Source organism: Pygocentrus nattereri, chromosome 4 (genome assembly GCF_015220715.1).
Source record: "Pygocentrus nattereri isolate fPygNat1 chromosome 4, fPygNat1.pri, whole genome shotgun sequence".
NCBI classification, from domain to species: Eukaryota; Metazoa; Chordata; class Actinopteri; order Characiformes; family Serrasalmidae; genus Pygocentrus; species Pygocentrus nattereri.
The window spans coordinates 41502962-41529730 of NC_051214.1; the positions used below are offsets into that span (position 1 = coordinate 41502962).

At 40.7% G+C, this 26769-nt stretch overlaps 1 protein-coding gene across 1 annotated transcript in view; it reads left to right on the forward strand.

Moving 5' to 3' along the window:
* Positions 1-26769, forward strand: part of slc35f1 (solute carrier family 35 member F1) — a 142775-nt gene that overhangs the window by 63864 nt on the left and 52142 nt on the right. Inside the window, exon 3 of the mRNA XM_017692524.2 lies at positions 24988-25115. Coding sequence (XP_017548013.1) covers positions 24988-25115 — 128 coding nt within the window. The remainder of the gene's footprint in view (positions 1-24987; positions 25116-26769) is intronic.

Genomic DNA, 26769 nt, shown 5'->3' on the forward strand with positions numbered 1-26769 from the left:
TCTAGAGTTATGAGGCTATGAAGAGGGCTGAGATACATGTCATCTGCCTCACGTCATCTGTTTACATTTTGTGTGAAACTGACCAATGGACACTCAGGAAATGGCTAAGGACTGACCCATCACACCAAAAAACCCTTCATTCTTCATTCAGTCTGCATCAGAGACACATGCGAAATGGTGTACAAAGAGTTTACAGTGTCTGGAGTTGCTGCGGTGGTTTGGAAAATAGCAACTAGGAAAATGGAGCATTTTGGGTGTCATGTCAGGCCAATTTAAAAAGACATGCAAAAATCAAGAAAATGCCTGTGTAGTACAATTGATATTGCAAACAAAACAAGCTTGCAAATGGAACATGATAGTTTTTCTCTTACAAGAGGTCACATTTTAACTGCATGTAATCTGTTCACACACAACAGCCATTCTAACTTAAGTTACACCCATTGTGCTAATAACGCTAATGACCATGTTGAGAGCTCCATCACCCCCTACTTTGAACTCTACCTTCAGGAGAAGTTGGGTTGGTTTAGAAATTCCACACTCAGACTCAGACAAACTGTATTTAGAGCATACTCCTCTGGGAGTATGGGGTGCCGGGGCTACTACTCCGGGCTATACAATCTCTGTACTCCCGGAGTGAGAGCTGTGTCCGTATACTCGGCATTAAGTCAGACTCTTTCAGGGTTAGCGTTGGACTTCGCCAGGGTTGTGCTCTGTCTCCACTCTTGTTCGTGATATTCATGGACAGAGTGTCAGGGCGTAGCCGGGGTCAGGAGGGCATTATGTGTGGAGGCCGGAGGGTGGCGTCTCTGCTATTTGCAGATGATGTTGTTCTTTTGGCGGAATCACATGGATGCCTCCAACGCTCGCTGGAGCGGTTTGCAGCTGAGTGTGAAGCGGTTGGTATGCGGATCAGCACCTCCAAGTCTGAGTCCATGGTCTTGGCCCGGAAAAGGATGGCATGCCCACTCCAGGTAAGGGGAAAGGACTTGCCCCGGGTGGAGGAGTTTAAGTATCTTGGGGTCTTGTTCACGAGTGATGGGAAGAGGGATCGTGAGATCGGCCGTAGGCTGGGACAGGCGGCAGCAGTAGTGCGGTCACTGTACCGGACTGTAGTGGTGAAGAGGGAGTTGAACCAAAAGGCGAAGCTCTCTGTTTACCGGTCGATCTACATCCCAACCCTCACCTATGGTCATGAGCTGTGGGTAATGACCGAAAGAACGAGATTGCGAATACAAGCGGCGGAAATGAGCTTTCTTCATCGGGTGGCGGGCTACACGCTCTGCGATAGAGTGAGGAGCTCGGTCATCCGGAAGGAGCTCAGAGTAGAGCCGCTACTCCTCCGCATTGAGAGGAGCCAGCTGAGGTGGTTCGGGCATCTGATCCGGATGCCCCCTCGACGCCTACCGGTGGGGGTGTTCCAGGCACGGCCTACCGGGACAAGACCCCGGGGTCGCCCTAGGACCCGCTGGAGGGATTATGTCTCCAAGTTGGCCTGGGAGCGGCTTGGGGTCCCCGGGAATGAGCTGGAGGAAGTTGCGGGGGACAGGGTCATCTGGGATTCTCTGCTCTCCCAACTGCTACCGCGACCCTGTGTGGACTAGCGGGCAACGATGATGATGATGATGATGATGCATTTAGAGCAGAATTTCTTATGATTTTTCCCAAATGTTCTCATTATGATATCACGTCTGGCCTGTGAGACTGATTTTGTACATGCTTCTGATGGTCATTCACACTAAGTGTAGACTTGTCAAGTAAAGCAGACTTGAGGCACAGTGGTTCCTGCAGTATTTAAATGAAATGTGGCTTAGAAACTTCTGAAAATGTGCCTCACTTCTGTGATTTTTGGGTAATGCTCAGTCATGTCATCTCCACAACAGTCGTGTAGGCAGAATGTGTTCATAAGGCTGCATAACACCTACGCCTTTCGTGACAACTGACATAAACCTGTATTTCGGCATCACTTGAGGTGAAATGGCATCAGAATGGACCAAAGCATCTTTAATGACAACTGATACTGTGAAGTAAAAAGATAAAAATTAAACTTGTGTTGATCTTAATTGTAATAGTAATCTTAATCATGACAATAATAACAATTAATAAAAATCCATGTTTATTTTCTGTTAAAAAAACAGCTACTGCCAACATAAATAGCACATTTTTCATGGCTCTCTAAGACTTAGCACTGTACTGTATATATGCTGAGTATTGTCCTTTTTGTACCTAAGAAGAAAGAACTTTCCTAACCAGACAGTGTTACTTTTAGCATGTCAAGAACGCATATAAGACACTTCAGTACGTTCTCACAGATAAAAGTCTCAGTGTATTTTTAAAGATCTGAACTTGTGAAATGAAATGTGTGTCCCTGATGCAAGTCCTATAAAATCCCCTGCACTCATGATCATAAATCTTTTTTTCCAGGCAGGTTCTGTTATGATGTGCTTGAAATGTCATGGGAGGATGATTAATTTAGATATAGCGTTGTGTTTTTGAGTGGCTCCTTGAGAATCAATTTGGTAAGTATCTCATAATAATGCACAACAATTTATTGTACAGTCAAAGTAGGTTATGGAGCTGCTTTGATATATTCGTACTCTGTTAATTAGGAGAAAATGAATAATTCACACTTTTGAGTAAAACAATTAGATGGCGATAGACTAGATTTCAAGGTTGTTTTTTATTTTTGAGAAACACATTTTCATTTCAAAATGTCCTTCACAAAGCAAATGAAGTTCAGCCTTGGGTGTTTTTATCTAATTCACACTGCTGGTCAAAAGTTTGGAATTACTTGCTGTGTTTAGAACTTTTTGTTATTTTTTTTACATGAGAAATAATGTTATATGCATTTAAATATTGCAAACTGTTTTTGATACCTCTGAGAGGTGTTTTAGTTGTTTTCAGTGTTTTTGTTCATTATTTCAGGGATTCTGAACAGGAAATAAACATTTCAAATGTGATGAATTCTGGATATAAATTTTATTATTTTTATTTAACACCTGTGAAAGTGCACAGGACTAACTTAGTGGTATAATTTTATAGACTCCTCTGCAATTAAATTAGTCTTCTATTGTTGAAAACAGTGATTCCAAACATTTTAACAATGTTAAACATAGTTCACAGAACGGCTGGCAATGCATCATTCTGTTTACTTATTCAGTTTCTGTGTTAGGAAATTCTATTTTTAATTTTTTTAATTTGGTGTTATTAAAGATGCCTGAACTATAATACTGCACAAAAGTCAGAGACCACCCTATGCTTCTTTAATTTCTGACCAAAATGGCCATTAAGTCCAACTTATTCATTTTCAGGAGACATTACTGAGAAGATTAGATCTAACAAATAATATAATACAAAAATAAAAATAATGAAATAATAAAACACATTTTTCTGGAGTTCAAAGATGATAAAAAGTGATTAGAAGTTACAGAGAAAGTGGGACCCCTAAAAATTGTCCCCACAGATACAGTACAGTACTTAAAGCTTTTATCACTGAAAGAGAGAAGAAAATCAAGCTCTACTCTTGAGTCAGACCTGAAAAAATCTGCAGGGGTTTCTGTTCATCATTCCACTGTTAGAAGACAACTCAACACTGAGTCTGAAATGATCTGTTGCTGACAAGAAACCCTCAGTGAGAAAAGAAAATAGATTAAAAAAAAAGTAATCAAACAAAGAAGCTGCAAGTCTTCTCAGAACAATGAACTGACCAGCACAGAGGCCAGACCTTCACATCACTGAATGTGTCTAGTGTTTGAATGGTGAGAAGCAGAAAATGCAACCAACTTCTAAGACTGAACTTTGGAGGTGTGGAAAAAATATTGTACAATTGACTGTAATTGTCTGTGATTTCGATTTTGTTTTGACTGGAAAACAAACGAAAGGTGGTCTCTGACTTGTTTGTACTGCTCTTTTCAAATGTAATTAGACTTCTGCAAAGTTTTATATCCTGTGAACTGTCAGTGTGCCCACACAGAACACACTCATTATTTCAAAGCAGGCGAGCCATGGAGACCGCGGGTCCAAGCAGGCTCTGCCAAATTGCTTTTGCTCTTTTTGTTTTGCCCCAGTGAGTGAGGAGTGTTGATTAGCGCTTCAGTAAACACAGCCACACGCTACGCAAACTGGACATCTGTGGTGAATGGGGTCTCCTCTCTCCTCCCTCCTCTTGCTCCACGCCTCACGGGTCTGAGTGACCCTTCGCACCCTGCTCAAATTCGATTTAAACTGTGGCGCTGTGGAATTGGGGTCAGCAGAAAAAGGAGGAACTGGAGAAGGGCAAACTGGCTCTGCTCCAAGCCTCTTTTTCTCTCTTGCTCACAAGTGCATCACTTACCGGCGGAAGAGACGAGACGTGACTCTTCATATTAATGTGGCTGGCCAGTTATTAATTACACCGGCCTAATGGCTTCGGCTGATAGGAAAGTTTCAGGCGAAATGCATTCTGGCCCGCCTGCCGTTATTAAAGCTGATTTATATTATGGCAATTAAAAAGCACTGTGCTTCGATGATCAGACGAGATGCTAGATCCACACTGCACGGATTTTAATTAAAGCATGGAAAGCTTTTAGTCACTTGACAAGTCTGTTGGAAAGCCTCTGAGGTAAGGCAGTCCAGTGTTTGCTTTTTTGCTACAAATTTCATTCTTTTTTCATTCATTCTTTTTATTCTTCCTAAGTCAAAATCACTATTTGCAGAGATGACAGATATTTTCACTGGCACTTCCAGACACCAAGCCATTGAATTTGTGGCTATGGCATACGCCAATCCCCTGGCCCCTTGTGGCCATCACCCGGGCCAAAGTGGTAGGGTGCATGACACAGTGGCCAAGATTATAAAAATATTTTAACATGTATACATAGTACAATTAACAAGCATGTTTCAGTACCAGAAACAGCTAGGTTCCTTTTTGTATTATACCAGTCTAACTGGGGAATGACTTAAAGAAATCCTGTTTTTCACAATATAGTTAGCCAGATTTAAGATTTTTATCGTTCAGTCCCACTGAACCATCTCCATCTTCATCAGGGTTTGATCAGTCGGTCCTGGCTGAAGATTGCACTGTAACAGCGCTATGTAACATGGACATGCTGTAGCCATTCCATTAACATTTAAGGGAAGATGTCGCATGCTATGAATTGTCAGGACAGATTATATATATATATATAGTACAGTGTGTATATAGTAATATAATAGTATCATGTTTCCATTACCAGTATTTGTCATGACAAATATCATAATGCTACAGGTGATTTGCTACGAGTCCTCCATGTTTACCCCATTTTTTTCAATATGCAAGTAATTTTTTCATCACTGAAGATCATTGCACTATGCTGTAGAGCAGGTGTCGGCAACAGGGCTCTTTCACAGTCCTGTTGTGGCAGAATTAGATTTTTGGGGTAAAAATTAAATAATCCTGCTTGGCAGTAAAATAAAGCTCTGCTGATCGTTCTAACACAGTTTTAACAATAATTGGTCTTAAATGCTGGAGTTAATGGAGCTTATAACTGCCAATTCACCAGCCTTTGACCCTGAAGGTTGGCGTACAGACTGCTTCTCACAATAGCAATGCAGAGAACTTGTCTATCTAGCAGTTAACAAAAAAGGCAAGAGAGAGACCTAAGAGAGATTTAAGATGAGCATCTAATGGAATGGATTTATTTGTGTTGTTAAGCTCTCAGCTGGTTTCCTGATACATTTAATCTGCATCGAGAAACTATCAAATACTAAAAAGTCGTAAAGCGGAAGTCAGCTTCTAGTTCAGATTTTCCCATTCCACCTTAAATGTGCATTCTGTCACCTCAAGCACCATTCAAGGTGGAGTGGGAAAATTTAAACAAGAATCTGGCAAATGAGAAGCTGAATTCAGCCCCGTAAAAAAACGAACGTTGAAAGACATTCCGTGGAAAAGTTTCCTACTGGAGATGCAAGAAAAGCGGCTATAGCTGAGCTAAAGCTTAAGCAGAGCAAAGTAAGTGTAGGTTTTCATTTAGATATTTTTTTTAGCTTATAGTAGTACATTAGCACATATTAAGATACATTTACTGCCCAGATGTACTAGAGTAACGTTCTAGAATAATCATTGCGTGGCACAACACCCGTTGCATAATGACATATGTCATGATAAGTACTACTAATGGTAACATAAATCAATAAATGGCCTTGAAACAGAATACATTGCCGATCTACTTGAAATATGCTAACCTAGTGGGCCTCTCCAATCACCAGGGACTGGTTAGAATCAGAACCAAACAGGTTGAGGTAGCATTCAGTCATGCTGACTCCTGCCAATCTGAAGTTAAGCTGCCCAATACAGTCTATCATATGATGTGGAGTGATATTCAGGAATATTGTTTTTGCCATCATATGATATTAAAACTTATTCACAGTCTTTTTCCCTCCTATTGCTTATATTCCTTTTCAATAAGCTATGAAATACTGGGATATGATGTTGCTTCTTTGACTGACATTGCTGCTTCAGCTGCTGTATGTTTAATTTATAGATGATCTACACTGCTCAAAAAATTAAGGGAACACTCAAATAACACATCCTAGATCTGAATGAATGAAATATTCTCATTGAATACTTTGTTCTGTACAAAGTTGAATGTGCTGACAACAAAATCACAGAAAAATCATCAATGGAAATCAAATTTATTAACCAATGGCGGCCTGGATTTGGAGTCAGGCTGATCCAACTTTGATGTAATGTCCTTAAAACAAGTGAAAATGAGGCTCAGTATTGTGTGTGGCCTCCACGTGCCTGTATGACCTCCTTACAACACCTGGGCATGCTTCTGATGAGGTGGCGGATGGTCTCCTGAGGGATCTCCTCCCAGACCTGGACTAAAGCATCCGCCTACTCCTGGACAGTCTGTGGTGCAGGGTGGCATTGGTGGATGGAGCGAGACATGATGTCCCAGATGTGCTCAATCGGATTCAGGTCTGGGGAACGGGCGGGCCAGTCCATAACTTCAATGCCTTCATCTTGCAGGAACTGCTGACACACTCCAGCCACATGAGGTCTAGCATTGTCCTGCTTTAGGAGGAACCCAGGGCCAACCGCACCAGCATATGGTCTCACAAGGGGTCTGAGGATCTCATCTCGGTACCTAATGGCACTCAGGCTACCTCTGGCGAGCACATGGAGGGCTGTGCGGCCCTCCAAAGAAATGCCACCCTACACCATTACTGACCCACTGCCAAACCTGTCATGCTGAAGGATGTTGCAGACAGCAGATCGCTCTCCACGGCGTCTCCAGACTCTGTCACGTCTGTCACATGTGCTCAGTGTGAACCTGCTTTCATCTGTGAAGAGCACAGGGCGCCAGTGGCGAATTTGCCAGTCCTGGTGTTCTCTGGCAAATGCCAAGCATCCTGCACGGTGTTGGGCTGTGAGCACAACCCCCATCTGTGGACGTCGGGCCCTCATACCATCCTCATGGAGTCGGTTTCTAACCGTTTGTGCAGACACATGCACATTTGTGGCCTGCTGGAGGTCATTTTGCAGGGCTCTGGCAGTGCTCCTCCTGTTCCTCCTTGCACAAAGGCAGAGGTAGCGGTCCTGCTGCTGGGTTGTTGCCCTCCTACGGCCTCCTCCACGTCTCCTGGTGTACTGGCCTGTCTCCTGGTAGCGCCTCCAGCCTCTGGACACTACGCTGACAGACACAGCAAACCTTCTTGCCACAGCTCGCATTGATGTGCCATCCTGGATGAGCTGCACTACCTGAGCCACTTGTGTGGGTTGTAGAGTCCGTCTCCTGCTACCATGAGTGTGAAAGCACCACCAACATTCAAAAGTGACCAAAACATCAGCCAGAAAGCAGAAAGGTACTGAGAAGTGGTCTGTGGTCCCCACCTGCAGAACCACTCCTTTATTGAGTGTGTCTTGCTAATTGCCAATCATTTCCACCTGTTGTCTATTCCATTTGCACAACAGCTGTGAAATTGATTGTCAGTCAGTGTTGCTTCCTAAATGGACAGTTTGATTTCACAGAAGTTTGATTTACTTGGAGTTATATTCTGTTGTTTAAGTGTTCCCTTTATTTTTTGAGAAGTGTATTAGTGATGCAATTGTGTTGCATACAGGCTTTCAACAAGACACACGTTTCCTGGTGGGGGAAAAGTCCTCCATGTCCTGTTATTCTAAGTTTAGCGTGACAGACATGGGGTGGTGTCTCCTGTTGCCATCTGCTCCTGAGCAGTGTGAGGGGAAGGCAAGCAGGGCAAAAGCAACTACCTTCCAACAGAACAATGACTGACCAGCATATGGTTCTCTCCCCTATTGTTTGAGGAATCAAAACCAAATGGACTGTGGTGCCAGCGCTCTCCTTCCCAATCTGTCAGCGGTGAGCCACGGCTTGCCAGGTGGAGCCCATCCAACAGAAACAAGCGAACTGCGATAACCGCTAAAATCACACAGAAGCTAAAAACAGTTGCAACGAGAAAACGTGTAGAAAAATGGTGCAAACCTTGCACAGAAACTGTTATTGGTTTCAGAACGTGTTGCTTGAATTCAGTTTCATTGTTCTTGACTGGCAGAGGAAGCATGAAGCACAGTAGATATACCTTGTGCAAAAACATGCATGATGTGCGGTGCAGCCAGTTATACAAATACTCTACATAAATAGAATACATGCTGTTTATCTTTGGCATGTTTATTGTGGATTATTCTGGCTGACATTGCAAGCTTGGGTTGATAGCTTTGGTTTCCTGAATATGATAACCCTGTATATGGACTGACCACTTGCTCATGCTTCTGTCATTGTATTGCATTTATTATTGCCATACTAGTGCTCCAACAAGACTCTAAACGGGGCCTGACCTCACCTTTTACAACCTACAAAAAATGGATAAAGCACATAGTATCCAAATGTTTAAACTTATTATCATAAGCTCAGTGATACTGCAGTAAAAAAGCGTAGCTATTGTGCAGTAATAATTGTCTTAGAGGAAAAATGATTTTCCTCCTGTTCATCAGGTAGCTGCTATAGAAGTTTTCCCAACCCCAAGTTAGTGCTATAAATGGCCCTAACTCCTGGCTACACTGTCTGGGTTCACTCTCCTGTGAGTTGCCAGCCACTTTTATTATATAATAACCATGTAAGTGATTTCATTCCTGGTCACTATCTAAATACGAACCAGTACCATTATTTTATCTGTGTGTGTAATGTGAAATGCTAGCTAGCATGTTTTCTCATTATTGGGATATGATTATGTCTCAGTCATCTTGTGATTGGTGCTTGAAAATGTTCTGTATAATTCTGTGGAAGCGAACCATGTACAAAGCAGTGGAATACGTGAATGATCCCTACTCTATTTTAGGAGCAAATCAATCGAAAATGCTTACAAATTATATTATTATGTCCTCAAGACTTATGGGTGCACAGCCCTCACTCAACCTTGCTATAGTGCACGCTGATATTCCGTGGGTCCCTTGTTGACTGGCTGCTCCAGTGTTGGCTGGCTGCTAACTGGCAACAACATGTTTGGTTTAGCAATTCCATCCATCCATCCATCCATCCATCCATCCATCCATCCATCTTCTAAGCCGCTTCTCCCTCAGGGTCGGGGGGCTGTGCTGGAGCCTATCCCAGCGGTCATTGGGCAAAGGCAGGATACACCCTGGACAGGTCGCCAGTCCATCGCAGGTTTAGCAATTCGTCTTCTGGAAATGCTCTTTTCTTCCACACATTAACTGAAACCCTATACATCTCTTTTGTCTTTGGTTTGAGAACTATTGAGTAACAACTGAGTAACAATTCACTCTTTCCACCAAACTCTGGGAAGTTGGGCACGTTTTCAGATTTACAAATATGTTTCAGCAACTCTGCTACAGTGCCACCCTGAGGCAGACCATCTCTTGTTATTTAAGAATACCAGTGACAGCTTGCCAATTGTGGGTGAAGCAGCTTAACAGTTACCTTTCTCTGAATTTGTATTTGAGCATCTAATATATCCCAATGGACAGCATAACAATGTGATAAGTTTATTTTCAGGAACCCTCAAGGGCTCTGAGACGTTCAGGGGGTCCAAATAGTTGATTAGGGAGTCCAGGACCTTCTGTATTTCACATATTGGCTCTAACCCTTTCACAACTGCTGCACCAAACAAAGTTTCTCTGTGGTTCTTCACTGATACTAACTAACAGGGTGAAACTTTGCTTATCCAACTTGCACTGATGCTCTGTCTATGGTATAAATGACCTGCTCAGACTAGGGCTCAGCACTATGATAATATTTGTCGCCTTCATGAAAAATAAGATCAATATGTAACTGTATATTTTATTGACTGATGGATATCATCAGTATTTAAAACACTTCCCAACTGCATGTCTGACTACAAGGAGAGCATCCTCGTTTCATAGAATTTAGCGCAGCACAGTGAAGCATTGAATACAAATCAGTATATATTCATTGAGTACATTTGCATGCACTCAATAATCTGATTATGATTGTATTTCTCCAGTTATCTGATTATTCAAATGGTCATGTAAACGTCATATTCCAATTTCTTAGATTTCTTAGGAATCCAATTAAGAAATATGATGCAGAGAGCTGGATTGTAGCTCAGTAATTGGTATTGGATTTTGGCTCAGTAATTTCTCAGTGCATGTGAACTCCTACATGGCTTTTATTCAGATTTCTCAGTCTGCGCATGTACAAAAACACACTGGGTTAATAGGCAAGCAGCATTGCTGCGAGATGGCAGCAAATGCCAGAGATGGAGCAAGCCAAAAGTACATGCTTGACAAAATTAAGTATTTATTGGCTGGTTGAAAAGCAGAAATTGAATTATTCTCTGACTGATGAAGACCCAGACTTTTACCATTGTCTGATTACTCAATTACATGTAAACATGATGATCAAGTTACTGACAAAATCTGATTTTCTGCAGTTATTGGATTATTAATTGCATGTAAGAACATGTATTTTTTAAATGTGACCCTACTTTGTCTGTCCCAAACTTACCAAATGTCAGAAAAAATACTGTGGCATATTATGTATCCCATGCTCAGGTCCATGATGTCACACATAGCACTTAAACATGCAGTGGAGATGTGTCTTAATGGCACAATTGCAGCTGGTTTTCTCCTTAGCCTCGGCACCTTAGCTCACAAGCTTATTAGTACCACCAGTTTCCCTTGTGCTTAGCAAACTTTTTTATTTAAGCTGGATGTTAACAGCATGCCATGTTTAATTAATCTTATCTTGCTCTAGATTGTTTTAATCAGGCCTTTGCTTGCAAACTGACCTACGATTGCATTGCAGCATGATGTTAATGTCACACAGGGTGCAAATAACAGATGGCCATTCTGGTTCATAAGGTGGCCGAGTTATCAAATATCAGCAGCCCCATCTGGGTTGGTGTCTTGTCTCTCTGCCCAGAATATTTCTACGCCCCGAGTGGGGACGAAACATGTTTTGCAGGTGGGTGTCTGCGGCAGCTGCTTGGTCGATGCCCTGCGCATTCTCCTGGTTCTTCAAGTCACTGTGGCCTTCCCTACACTTTTTTATTTTATCACACGTCATACCAACATCTTTGTCAGTATAAGATCTTGATCTGTGTGCAGGTACACAACAAGTATACACTGTTTTGTACTGCCTCTTGTATCCATCTGGAGCTCACAGAGATGCTCATGACATCTTGTTACAGGAAAACTGTACACTGAAATTTAATGTAGCAGCATCTGGATGGTTTCAGTGGCTCCAAAGGCTTGCTTTCAAAAGAAAGTCTGGTCTTACATTTACAACTGCCCAAGAAAGGCGGTGCTAGATAGACAGCTGAGGGTTTAGCCACCACAACAAATTTCTTATTGTCAACCTAAAATCAAAGTGGTCAAATTAGGAAGACCAATTTGAGAATCACTGGATTACATCTCTGTGTGCCAGTGAACTGGGAAGCATAGTAAGTGCAGTTGTTTGTTGAGTTTTGTGAAAGAACCACCTCTGTCCTTCCAATCTAACTCCTTATCCTATTAAACTTCAAGGGTTCACACACTCACCTGCATGTCAAATTTGATGCTTCTATGTATGTTTCTCTATCTTTGTGATAATACAGCACAGAATTATGGTTAAAATATTTCCTGAAACTGAAGTCACACTTTCAGTCATATCACAAGATAACTTATGCTGAGGCCATAAGGAGGTGCTGAGATACATGTCATCTGCCTCTTGCCATGTATAATTGGTGGATTTGTGCATCAATCTACATTTTGTGTGAACTGATGGACACTCAGGAAATCACTATGAACCAACCCTTCTTTCTTCATTCAGTCGACCCTGGAAACAGTAGTGAGGAGGATAGCGGAGCATTTTGATATGAAACATACGAGTATTATGATATGTGCAAGAGTCAATTCAAAGGCCAATTTAAGAAGGTATGCAAAATTGAGAAAGAGCCCTCAGACCCCAGAGGGCTAATTCCAATCTCTACCTTCTGTTTCCCAATCCCCACTACCATCTCCTTTTACCACCCAGACTTTTCATTGTGAGAAATGGGCAGCTATCTTAGAGATGCTCCCTAATACTGCGTTTATTTTGTCACACATCACAGTACAGAAAGAAAATGCATTGTGATTGATGATTCATGTTTACTTTAATGACAGTTGAAATTAACAGTTAAATTGAGTGTCATTTCTGAGATACATCAAATACATCTGGTTCAATGAAAGTGTTTTGGTTGCTGAGTTCCAAGCGATACATACTTTGACATGTTTATTAGTGGCACATGCTGCTGTTATGACCTGTTTGAACCCCCCATGTCATCTTTCAGTTATTCTAGTTGTGTCTGATTGACTACAGCAAAAAAAACATCCCTAAGAAGGAAGACACAGTGGTGGTTCTATGGGTCCAGGTGACATTGTATTGTAATTGTAGACTGTTTCAGAGCTGCCCCTCTTAGAGGACTGCTCTGTCGGTTTGGTGGGTACATGCTCATTGACTAGTTAACCTCACTGTACCCAGCAGCGAGGAAAGTTTTTATTTGTGCAATGACATTTGCTCTTGAGCCATAAGAGAAAAGCAACAGCTGGTAATTTGCCGAACTATTTCTCTGTGATGCATCATCTCAGCAGCCGAGGATGTTTGTCCAATTAATGTTGCTCTCCCACTGGGTTTGTACTTCGTTACTCAATCTGTCACTTTGAAGGGATGCTCCTGGTATTGATTTATTTCTGCTAAGATTTGTTTTCTTTGACATGCGGGGAGGATTGAAAGACTTTGCAGCCAGTAATCGCTCAGATTGCAAATATCAGCGCTTATTAAATCAGAGATTTATTCCAACCATGTCTGCCTGCATATCGCTGTGGCAATGGCAGAGCAATTTAAGTGGCATTTGCACTACATTATTCATGGAGGCCTGTGTTCATTCTGATTTGTTTGTCAAATGAGTACAAAGATTCATTATTTTGTGACTCCTTATCACTCAGGGATCTGAAATGAGCATGGAGCTCTGCAGATTTGTGGTTGAAGAATGAACCAGCTGAGACACTGAAGATGCCTGATGCAATGGAGTGGTAATGTCAGCATATGGTATTTTCATCACAGACGGTACCGTATTGACTAGATATACAAGCTGCCATGTAATGTAGTTCATGTGTCAGGCTGGGAGAGCAAGTGTGATCTTCCTCAGGAGTGATTCCATTAGACTTTTGGCAGTCATCTACCTCCTGCTGAATTGAATCCGATTGGGGAAAATTGTTTGTGAAAGCTTTATCCCTCCTGTGTGTGCGTGTGTGTGTGTGCGTGCGTGTGTGTGTGTGTGTGTGCATGAGTGTGTGTGAGTGTGTGTGAGAGAGAGAGAGCGAGAGAGAGATGCTGAGGTGTGGTTTGATCCTCTATGTTTCAGTGGTGCTTCAGCAGACCTGTCACAAGCCAATGCACTTCATTATCTCCTGAGATATTTTGTGTTACCAGCTGAAGGAACATTGCAAGGCTAGTTCCTTTGTCTTCTGCATTGCAGATAGTGTCCAGCATGTATACATATGTGGCATATATACAGCCTGTTCCATGATTATTGTCTTTGTGATTGAGTAGCTCAGACTCACACTGAAGATATGAGAAAAATCTAACCTTTAATTGAGGCAAATTCAGTCCAAGAAAACAAAAAACCCTTATTGAAGAAGACACTTCTTAAGACAACCACATATCACAAGTATTTAAAGAATACTAATGAATAAAACAAAAGCTGAAGCACATTCTCATTTATATTTCACCTTTTTAAGTCCACATGAGTACACAGAAACTCATAAGCAGTCATCTATGACTCTTTGTTTCCCCAGGATATAAAGAAGAAGAGCCACAGAAACCAAGTTGTCTTAGTCATTCATCAGCAGGGGTTAGAAAATAAACAAAAATGAGACATAATTGTGTTGCTTTTCATAAATAATGTATTATTTTTATAATAAAGAAAAAATGCTTGGAAATGTTCATATCCAGTATTTGGGCAATACTTTTTTAAAGCTGTAGTGAACCTGTCTAGAAGTGAACGCATGCTCGTTTTAAACTCATGCACAGTGGAACCAGGTTCTCTGTTCTCAGATGAGTTAAAATAGAGTTTTTTGGCAAAACATATACTCAAGATAGATTTTAACTTAACTAAGAAAGATGGTTATTAAAAGATAAGATAAGATCAGATCAGATAAGATAAGATATGATAAGATAAGATGATCCTTTATTAGTCCCACAGCGGGGAAATTCACAGTATTACAGCAGCAGCAGAGTAACAGGAGTAAGGCACTCAGTAATAGAAATGGGAAACAGTATAAACATTATCAACATTATAAATAATTTTTTCCACCAAAGGCCTTGACAATGCTTGTTAGAATTCATGGACTCCATTTTAAATGAATATAAAAAAGCCAATCTGGGTCATGGTTGGATCTTGCAACAGGACAGTAATTCAAAATATATGTCTAAGGAAATGGTTCGGTGACCATAGAATCAAGCTTTTGTCATGGCCATCACGGTCCACAGACCTAAACCCTATGATAAGCCTGTGGGATGAGATGAAAAAGTGAGACTAGGACCCTGGAGGTTCTGGAGAGAGTTTATTTATTGGGTACTCTAAGATTCCTTGGTCTGTACTGTCATCAAGCATTAAAGGAGATGACTTACTGCTGTTAGGGCGAATGCACAAAACTCTAAATGTAAGGGTGCCAGTAATTGTGATGTCTGGTTTTGTGAGGAAATATTTTTGGGAGTTTTTGTTTTCATAGGCTAAATATACTCAGGTTAAAAAAGCTCTAAATATAATTTCAGTATAAGATTCTACATAGCACCAAAAAGGGTTCTTCTTTTGTTATAAGCTTGAGATTGTAACAATAGTAGAACCTTTTTGGTGCAATATAGAACCCTTTTCAAAAAGGTTCTGTATAGAACCATCTACAGCACATTGCTCTTCAATCTGAAGAATGATTTGATCATACAAAGGGTTCTTTGAGTGGTCATGGTTCTCTATAGAACCACCTTCTTTACTAAAGAACCCTTGAAGAACCATCTGTTTTTTAAGAGTGTATTTTTAGCCATTCTGCGCTTAGAAATGTGTGTTTTTGTAATGGAACATGGCCTCTTAGTAGAAAGTACCACCTAAATATGTTGGGTTTGGGTTACATCACCTACTTTTTGACAGCCAGTCATTGGGCATCGATTGAATGCTATGAATCATATTTTTGTAAAGCCACTGAACTATCAAGACCTGGCTAGTAAAAGACATTTTAGCACAAAAACATCACTGCCGTTGGTGTTCCTATGTGTGGTTTTCATATCATTCTCAATATAAATAATTACTCTGTACAGAAGTGTGTTTATCATTTATCATGCTCTGATGTTCTATAAAATAAGGCTGTATGTGCTTTGAGCGTCCCAAGCTGTGGGAAAACGATCAGTAGCATAGGTGTCATGGGAGGTGTGTGAACATGTCTAATGGTCTCTTGGAAAGGCGTATATCCCTCTGAGTCTGCGTTATCCCTACATGGCCTACTGTAATTGCTGCCAAAGAAGTGTGTCTGCAGCCACTGTAATCTTCTTATTATTTATTAATCTAGCTGATGCTTTTATTCAGATTGTCTTACGCTCTCTTGAGTGTCGCTGCTTTATTTTGACTCATGCCACCTCGTTGAACGTGGCAGGGCTTTGGCTGATTTTAGCTCTCAACAGCCGATTTCGGAGCTGTTCTTCTCACAGATTTCCCCGCATGAGCTGGTGTGCATGGGATGATCCACATGGGCAGTTTTATGAAAGCTCTGAGCGAAGACACTTTATTTTGAAAAAGAACTGCTAATTAGATTTTTCACTGTTGTCATCGTTTCATTGCGTTACTTTTTTGATTTATTTGATTCGCAGTTGGTGAGTCTCATTTGAAAAGGTACAAAGGGTGACTCTGATAGACCCCCTCTCTTTCCCTCTCTCTCAGATCATAATTTGACTTCAATTATCTATAATTGGCTATCGTACAAATTTATTGCCTCATTTGCGAAGCAGTCTTGGAAAAGAGTCAGTGGAGCATATGGCCGAGAAAGTTCAGACAGAAGCCTGATAACATGTTCATGCCACGTGATTGTCTATTACTGAGGGATTTACAAATGCAACTCCCTTTTAGGGAAGGGCGTTTCAGCTCACATTCGGTATTCAAATTTGTAAGTATTATTCTAAAAATTACCTAAAAACAGTTCCACAAGAGACTATTTTAGTATGTTGATATTACAATATTATGATACAATAAAAATATAATACAGCACAGAAATACAATTCAGATATTTCCTGAATGGGCGGCACGGTGGCGTGGTGGGTAGCGCTGTCGCCTCACAGCGAGGAGGGCCTGGGTTCGATTCCCCGGCCGGGCGGCCAGGGTCCTCTCTGTGTGGAGTTTGCATGTTCTCCCCGTGTCTGCGTGGGTTTCCTCCGGGTTCTCCGGTTTCCTCCCACAGTCCAAAGACATGCAGTCAGGCCAATTGGACATGCTAAATTGCCCCTAGTTGTGAGTGTGTGAGTGACTGTCTGTGTCTGTCTGTCTGCCCTGCGATGGACTGGCGACCTGTCCAGGGTGTATCCTGCCTTTCGCCCGAGGACTGCTGGGATAGGCTCCAGCATCCCCCCGCGACCCTGACGGAGAAGCGGCTTAGAAAATGGATGGATGGATGGATGGATGGATATTTCCTGAATCTGAGTTATGAGGCTATGCAGAAGGGTTAAGTGCATCTGTACATGTATTCATACCGAACATCATAGTCCAGATGTTACAGTTTAGTGTATGATGTATGCAGTTGTGGAACCAATTTTCACAAGTGCAAAAATAGTTGTGAAAACCTTCAGCTGTAAGCTTCAACCCAAAGCCTTACTAATGTTTTCTCTGCTCCAGACCTCAGAATCACAACTGAAGTTGAACTATCACCGCACAGATTCGTTATTAGTGATTTTCCAATCATGTGCAAATCACACACTATAAGCTATACCACCTGCCTCAGGGGAGACTGTACAACACTAGGTGGAACATGCTGTGACTTGTACTACCTTCTGTTCCAAATAAATCAAAAGAAACCCAGCCTTATGCTTTCTGGTGTTTGTGTTGCTTTTTTTCCTATTGTACTGAACTCATACCAAACTGTGCTGTCCAACCGCAATGTGACTTGTGTGCACTCCTAATCTCTGACTAAAATGTGAAACCAAAGAGCTACATTGCTCCCTGGTTGAGAGTCAAGATTTAAATGTAAGAATATATACCATCATAGGGAAGCTTTTAGTTATTGCACTAATTTTGTCCATATTGCTCAGCTCTAGGTGCCTTGTCAATGCAACTCTTCCAGCTTACAACAGTAATCTCTCTCAGGAACATGCAAACACTAAAGCAAGCGTGAACAGTTTCTACTACTACTAGCTTCTGATACTACTAGTCCCTCATATTCTTTTTCAAAATTAACTAATGATACCATGTTTCATCTTCACCTCACACCACCCCCACCTACAGAAAACGGCCTGCTAATTCAGCGATCATTGGATTTCTGCAGCCATTCTGGTTATTCAGATGCTCATGTAAATAGCATACTCTGATTTCTTAGATCAGAGTAAGGTCAAGAAAAACTGATATCTGATAAAGATGGCAGCAAAACACTTTTGGGGCAATGCTGAAACTACATGCTTGATGAAATGAAGGATTTCAATGTTTTCCATCTTCTAGATGATGTATGTTCATAGTTTCAGGTAAAGTGGCGTGGAATGCAGTTTGAGTTTTACATCATGTTTATGTCACGTCTTCTTCTGTGAGTTTATTGGCTGGTTCCAAAGCAGAAATCTGATTGCCTGACTTGTGTAAACCTGGAGTTTCCCCATTATCTGATTACCCAAGTGCATGTAAATGCGTTTATCGGATTACTGACAAAATCTAATTTTCTGCAGTTATTAGATCGTTGAGTGCATGTAAACAAGCAGAACGCTGTCTTTAGCTGATGGAACTGTTTCTCCCTTGCAAAAGGTAATCTTTATTTTTACCACATGTAATGTGTTCTCAAAACATGTCTACAACCTTACTTGGAGTTTTAGAGGGGGACTTTTTTAAACCATGCTAACTGATTCTGTGTCCTTTGTCTAACAACCTTCATTATGCTCCACTTCGAGGGTAGTTTAGCGATTTCCACCTTTATAACTCCACCTCCCTCCACATTTAGCCCAGAATATCTCAGAGTTGTCCCCAGACGTTATGTGTTATGATTTTTCAATTCATGTTGACTTGCTACTAGGCAATTCTGTCATATTTCAGTTTGGCTTCATTACAGAATCATATTCATGCCTTTTACTGGGATATCTGATTCAGCATGTTTCTGCTGGCGCCAGCCCCATATTGGTACTGGGTATCATATTAGAGCCATCTCTAATGTACACTCATTGATGTTTACCTAATGTTCATAATGTTCTTTTAGCTAGTCCACTATGTCTGCTGTTTTAGTCAGTCCGCAGCTGAGGGTTCTACCGGGCAAATGGCTTGGATGAACAACTTGGAATCAAAGTGTGTTTGCCACTGATAAATGCCGGCTTTCTACAGTTCTCGTTAGCCTTGGCACGGACAAGCAAGAGGCCCAAATGTTCAAATAGTGAAGGACGGCCGTGTGTCTCTGGCAGAGGAAAGTGGACTGATGAAGAAACTCCTCATCATTACTCCAGCCTACAAATACTGCTGCTGAGTCATTAGTGGGACTAAAATGAGCCTCTCTCTCTCTCTCTCTCTCTCTCTCTCTGTCTCTCTCTCTCTTTTCTCTCTGTCTCTCTCTGTCTCGCTCTCTCTTTCTGAGCATCTCTTACTCTTGCTCTCTCTCACTCTTTGTTTGTCTCTTCTTTCTCTTGATCTTTTACTTCTCTATGCCACTCTGTATCTCTCTCTCACTGTCACCTCTGCCTCTGTTTTTCTCTCCTTCTTTCTCTGGTTCTCACTTTCCTCTCTATTCTGTCTCTCCTTCCTTCACTCTCTTTCTCTTTCTCTCTCTCTCTCACTATCTCTCTTTCACTCTCACTTACATTGTGCTTCTCTCTCCCCCTCTCTTTTAACTCTCCATTTCTGCCTCTATCTATCTTACTTTGTCACATCTCTTTCTGTTCTCTCTCTCACTCTTCTCTCTAGTCTTACTCTACCCTTCTCTCTCTCTCTCTCTCTCTCTCTCTAGCTGTTAATTTCTCTTGTGCTGGGTCTTGGCTCTTTGAGATTTCCTTGGTTTTTAGATCTCGTCTCACCAGCTCTTCCATATGCCAGTTCATCCTCAAAATCTTTGAAGATGTGTGGGCTTTTTAGCTGCTAGGAAGACGAGTGGGCACATAAAGAGCCTCTTGAAGGGGCTATCGTTGAACAGGATGTAGGGTTAATGCAGTGGATTCCATCAGCCTGGACCTATTTTCTTCAGGCTCAGTGGCCTCTCAGAATGTCATAGCTTTTTCCCCCTTCCGGTGTAAAAAAGCACAAAGGCTTCAGTCAGTCACTGTCACACATTTGCTCAGGCTGCTAGTCAACGTTGAAATGTGCGGTTACTGTAACATTCTTATGAATGTGAGGTGAGAAACATCATCCCTCCACCTATTCATTTAACCACCCAATCACCAATCCACTCATCTGTCTCATCTGTCCATATGTCCATACATACCCACTCACACATCCATCCATCCACCCACTCATTCTGAACCACTATAGATGATTAATTGATTGATTTAAGATAGAACCTTGGTAACATATCTATCCATCTGTCTGCCCATGTAAACATTTATCTATACAACCACCCAGCCACCCATTCACCCACTCAGCTTTCCTTCCATTGGTCCATCCATTTGTTTATCCATGCAGTCACCCATCCATCTGTCCATCCTTCTATCCATACATCCATTCATGTACTAGGCTGGATCTGGTCATGTCTTACTGCCGTAGGTGTGATAGACTGATTCCAACTTTAAATTGTTTGCCCAGTAGTTTTTGATCTGTACTTTTTCCACAGTAAATCATAGATCATGTTTGTAGCCATATTGGAACTGGTTTAATTTTACCTGAAGAGGTACTGGAATTTAAGTGATTATTAACCAGGTCCATCATTTTATTCTAGTATCAATCTGCAGTGTGTTGTCTTTCAGTAATGATTATGGGAAGTGATTTAATCCACTGTAAATCTGCAGTATGTGTAGTTTTTACAGTCTGATGATAGTAATTGTATCACCTTCAGTGATAGTGTCATGATTGGCCCACTCCCACTCCTCCATGAGCTTTTGTTTACCTTTTAGTCCTGTCATGTGCTTTTTGTTTTCTTTGAGTTCTTCCTGGTCCTGCCCCCTTGTTTTCAGATCCTGCCCTTGATTGTAACCACCTGTGTTTGCCACCTGTGTCTTCTTGTCCCTTGTCATCCCTGTTGTATTTAAGCCCTGTATTTTCCCATGTTAGGTTGCTGATCTTTGTATTGTTTGATGTATGGTGTATGGTATTGTTTGGTGTTTGGATTTCTGTGTTTCTGTTTATTATGTCTGTACCCTGTTCTCTCCATGTTGGCTCCTTGACCCTGGACTGTTCTGACCCCGAATCTGGATTTACCCCGAATAAATCTCACTTATCTCCGCATATGCGTCCGCCTCATCATCGCTCCCCGGCATTACAGATAGTCGTGCTGTTCTAATCCACCTTATGCTACTTGAATAACAAAACTCGCTAAAAGAGACAGATGTGCAGAGTGTTGTTATTGTTACTGAGTGTGTCCTATGGTTGATGGATTATGGGATATCACGCTTCAGTCTAGTCTAACTTAAGGAATGTTGGGAAATTACACAGATACTTTATCGCATACCAGTTGGCCAGTCAAATCCTGCACATGACAGATTTACAGTTCACCAATTCAACCCCAGGTTATAAACACCAAAGTGTCTGTCCTAAGCCTAAAGTATGAGTGTATATATGAGAAAAGAGAAAAATCTAAGAACTGTGTCTGAAAGTTTGTTCCCATAGCAGCAGCATTCATTCTGACTGTGTGTGTTTGTGTGAATGTGTGAAGGGTGCGTCTGGAGTCAGAGCTGCTGAGCTGGCTTCATTAGTGCTCTGTTGCACCTAGGGGAGGTTCATGTTCTCATCATATTGCTTGATATGAGCATTGCATTGTTATATATCAGAAAAAACTGTGTTGTTTATATGATATTTTATGTTGTCTTAAGTTAAGGAGGTATAGTAATATTTAGAATATTTGTTGAGGTGTTTATTGTACTCAAGAGGGTCAGAATGTATAGATGATGTTTGACTAATCTACTTAAACGTCTTAATTTGATCATTTTACTACATTTGTGATCCTGTAGAAATAAATGTATTTCTAAATACATTGCATAAAATGCAACATCCTGGAGATTTAGTCCCAACTCCTGCTTTTAATAAATGTTTATCGGCATCGGCAGATATGTATATGAAATTAACAGATAGCTTCAGTGTGAATGGGCAGGGCCAACCTACTGTAGGCTGAATAGGCCTGTGCGATAAGGCAATATAATTGATTATTGTTGTCATTGTTGTTGATTGAGAAGTAGCCTGATTACAATGCAAAGGTGATAAATGTCATGTTGGTAAACTAGAGAAGACTAATTTACTGTTAAACAGCTTGCTAAATACGTAGGAAAATTAAGCTTCGTGTTCCTTTAAGAACTATGTTAGCTTTACCTACCACACTCCTCTTGACCTTTTACTTGATTTACTTGAGTACAGCTTGAGTACATGGAACTGAAAATATGGAACGTCAGCCCGCTTCAGTACAAGTTGCTGCAGTAAAAACAACCAAGCTAGCCTCTGCTATCCTAGAGCGGCCAGCTCTAGCCCTTGAACTAGAAGTAAAGAAAGTTCCTCTGGTCCCTGTCTATGGAGGATCAGAAAAAGGTCACAAATAATATTAAATATTACGTACACATAGTGTTTTATGTGTGTAATAGGTGAGCTCCAGAGTGACTCTTTTTTTCTAATTTTTTAACGTGTGGGCCCAGTTTTGGACTCTAGGAGTCTGAAATTTCTCCTGCAGCGAGTGCTATTACCACTCAAGTCACCTTGAAGCTACACTAGAAGAAGCTCATTCATGTACGTTTGCAGTGACATTTATTAAAATGACAGTAGTCATAAGTCAGAAAGCATATACAGAATAGAAAGGAGGTCAAAGTTGCAGGGGACAGCATATGTATCGGTTGCTGGGGTGTAGGGTACGGGTAGTGGGCATATGGAGATACAAAACATACATTTTAAATTCTAACCTGCAGCTTTATTAACACATATGGATCCTTTGGTATTTTTTAGTACAATGACTTGGTACAATTACAACTTTAAACTTACAATGTTTACATACTACTTCAAGCTCTTTTATTTAAAAGCAAGCAAGGATAATTTGGTTTTATGTGATATGGAGCTTTTACTGTTCTCTTCAAATATTTGATAACTTCTAAATCAGACAGTAGCACTGTGTGTGAAAGGAACATTTGCCTTCACCGTTGGCTGGAGGCTAATGTTTACTCAGGTTTTTACAGCCCATGGTCAGTGCATGTTTGCACTGTGGCTGATTTTGACAGATTTGCTAAGGACATGGTTCAGTGCACACTGGATAGCTGATCATATCATGAGTTTGGATATTTATTTCTGAATATGATGTGTCTGGACCAGTTTACAGAATATAGTGTTGGGTATCATTTGGAAACCTCTATGTGTGCACAGCAACTTGATGCCTTGAAGTCTTTAGTCTAAGAAACTAGACTGAACCAAGCCATTTGATAGATTTTTACATGATTTGCTTAAAAGTCATAGTTAATTTTAGTGCCTTTTACCTGCATGGTAGTAAATCTTCACTGTCTGAAAAGAAATCTCTATCTTTGTTGATTTCATTGGCTTTTCAACATGGCTGCTGTCCTTTATGCTGTGTAGAAATGTCATGATGAGTGGACCAAAAGAAATGCTCCAAAATTACCTGGAATCAAATCTCTTTACATTACTCACATAAAAAGGGTTTTAAAAAAGTTTCCTGTAAAGTTACTATGTTAGAGATACTTGTTTTTATTTGTACAGCAGTTATAACATTTAAATTTATATATATATATATATATATATATATATATATATATATATATATTGTGATTGTGATACACCTTATTGTAAAGCACATTGGTGAAACAGATAAAATGACATGGTTAATGACCTACATTATTCTGACTGTCTGAATGTCTTAATTCACCTAACACCCTCTAGAAAAACCTGTCTGGATCAGGCAGTATGCTCACACACACACACACACACATACACACACACACACACACACACACACACACACACACACACACACACACACAGTAAAACAAATTGAGAGGCTCATTTGCATAGTGCAGCCCTCTGTGATATCAGTGTGTCAAAGGCTGGTATTGTGATAATAATAATGAATAAAAAGACATACAGTAAACAACCACTTCTCATTGTTTTGAAAATATCAGCATTCCTTATTTTTTTTCCATTTAAATATGTAACACTGTAAAGGAATACTTCTGTGAAAAACTCAAGCTTACACAATTTTCCACTTCTCACAGATGTAGTCAATCAACCAAGACATGTTTAGTGTGCAAATTTTGCCTCTTTAGGTTTGTGCATATATATGTCTTGTTTTTATACCCAACACCCTGTTACTTGGGAACAGACCAATTTACATGCAAAATGTAATGACAGCTATCATTCAGGAACCAGTGACGACCACTGTGTAGACCAAAGAACTGGACACTTGGAGACTGTACTGGGTTCTTGGTGGGTTGTGTCTTCAGGCCAATAAGACATGGCAGTATTATTGGTTGGGTAAAGACTGTCATCATGGGCTCTACATGAGGAGGAGGGGAACTGAAGCTCCTCTCACGACCCCTGTAATTCCTGAGAGACAAAAAGAAGCTAATTATCTTTCATCTCACCTCTACACATGGCTGTACACAGGCTGTAATGGACTGATGGCCTGGGCAGATGTCTTTGTAGTGCCCAATTACTGTTCCTCTCCAGATGGGCTCTGGGCCTCCTTCCTCTTAGTCTCTGAAGACATTTTTGCCAATTATAATACTAGATAAAAAACTTTTGCATTTAGTCTATGTCAGGATTTCACTTGTATCTAGTGATTACTGCTGACTCTTAGCTGAGCATAAGCTTCAGACTGAAAACAAATACAGTACTGCATAATCTTCTCTCCAGAGATGGATGGAAAGAGTCTCTACAGCCCATAAACAGATATTTGTCTTTACTTGTTTGCTAGTGTGTTATTAGTTTATCTGCTCTCATTTCTGACTGTGGAGCTCTCATTAATCTTTGATTTCTGCTCAGCTCAAGCTTTGAAATACTTACTACACTTTTAAAAATAAAGATTCCCACATGGTTCTTGGCTTGGTTGTACAGAACTGATAAAATTTGAATTCATATTTTACCAGTGCAGAACAGTCAGGGCCCTTCTCTGTTGGTATCTCAAACACTTACATGTCATTTTGACTTGTTCTCTTGCAGGTGAGGAGAACTTACTGGCAATCTTGAAAAGACGATGGTGGAAGTACATGATCCTGGGGCTGATCGATATTGAGGCCAACTACTTGGTCATTAAAGCCTACCAGTACACTACACTTACCAGCGTTCAGGTAAGTCTGTGACTTAGCAGTGAGCCCTATACGGGTTCATCTGGTAGACCGGTTGAAATTCTTTCAGTTTCACCAGCACCTTTACGCTGGTATGCCACAAATATACTCAAATGCAGACGCAAGGTACAAAAAGTGCAAACCATGCTAACATTAGTTAGCCAGAGATGTTCCAGTCATATTCGAAGTGAAAATAAGAATGCAGCAGCCTCTCGACTACCTCCTGCCGTCTAGTCTATTGCATCCGATGTCTTTCGGAGTTAGCCGTATCCTAAGCCTAAAACACACACCAGATCAGTGGTGCCGCCTCACTCTGCCAGCTACCCCTGAGTCTCAGAGCTTTTCCAGCAACAAGCCGTGGACACACGAATGACTGTTATATCTTTCAAATTCTAGCAGTGTCTGGCGTTCAGAGGCAACAGTGTATGGAAAGCATGTATAGGACAAATGCCTTGAGAAATTCGATGAAGCTGAATTTGGATTCTTATTTGAACACTAGAATGTAAAATTCAAACAATAAGCCACCAAATAAAAAGCCACTAAATAAAAAAACTTCAGCTTTGTAGATTCAGACATGACTCAATATTTAGGACCATTTGCCAGAAAGCAATACTGATATAGGTTTATGTATTTATTGCTCAGCTTTGTGTTTGCTACTTTACATGATAATGGTATTTCCAATTCACTTTTGTTGTTAAAAATGGTCCTTATTAAAAGGGACATTCCAGAACAATAAGCCAGTGTTTATCTTTAAAAGAGTCTTACCTAAGCATCTAAAAGAGTTTGTATACCATGATATATACTGAAACCATTAGAGATTTTAATTATGCCGTGACACATTTTTGGTCATACTGTCCACTACTGCTGAGACCATTAGTGCCTCAACATTTGAACAAAAAGTTCTTATTTATTATATGCTTATGTAGCTCCTATCTGCATATTGTAGTGCCGCGGAGTGATGATGAGGTGGATGCACACGCTGAGAGAAGTGAGATTTATTAAGGGAAAATCCATAATCAGGGTCAAAATGGTCCAGGGTCAGAGAGCCAACATGGAGAGATCGGGAAACAGACATGACGAAAAGGAAAACCGGAAAAAACACAACAGAGGCTGGAATAAACAAGCACTAGGCAATATCATACAATACAAACGCTACCAAACACTACACGAGAATACAAAACAAGAGAATACAAAGATCAGCAAACTAACAGGGGAAAACACAGGGCTTAAATACAGGTTAACAGAAAGGTGAAAATAATCAAGGGTGGAGTTTGAAAACAAGGGGGCAGGACTGGGAAAACAAAATGACAACAAAAACACATGGACAGGACTGGAAGGTAAAGCAAAAGCACATGGACAGGACGGGAAGGTAAATACAAGCACATGGACAGGACTGGGAGGGGCCAATCCTGACACATGTAACAGCTTTTAGATGTAAAGTGCTGTTTGTTTAGTTTTTAATTTATTTTAAAAGTGCTTTTGAGCTTGACACTTCATTGTTAATAGCATCAGATGACATTAAAGCACACATTAAAACTTGCACATACTCATTCAACTATCCCTCTGTATTTAAACTATTAAAAATGAAACAACAATTTATTCATTCAAATACTCGACACATTGATTCCTGACAATAGAGATAGATAGAGTTGTATTT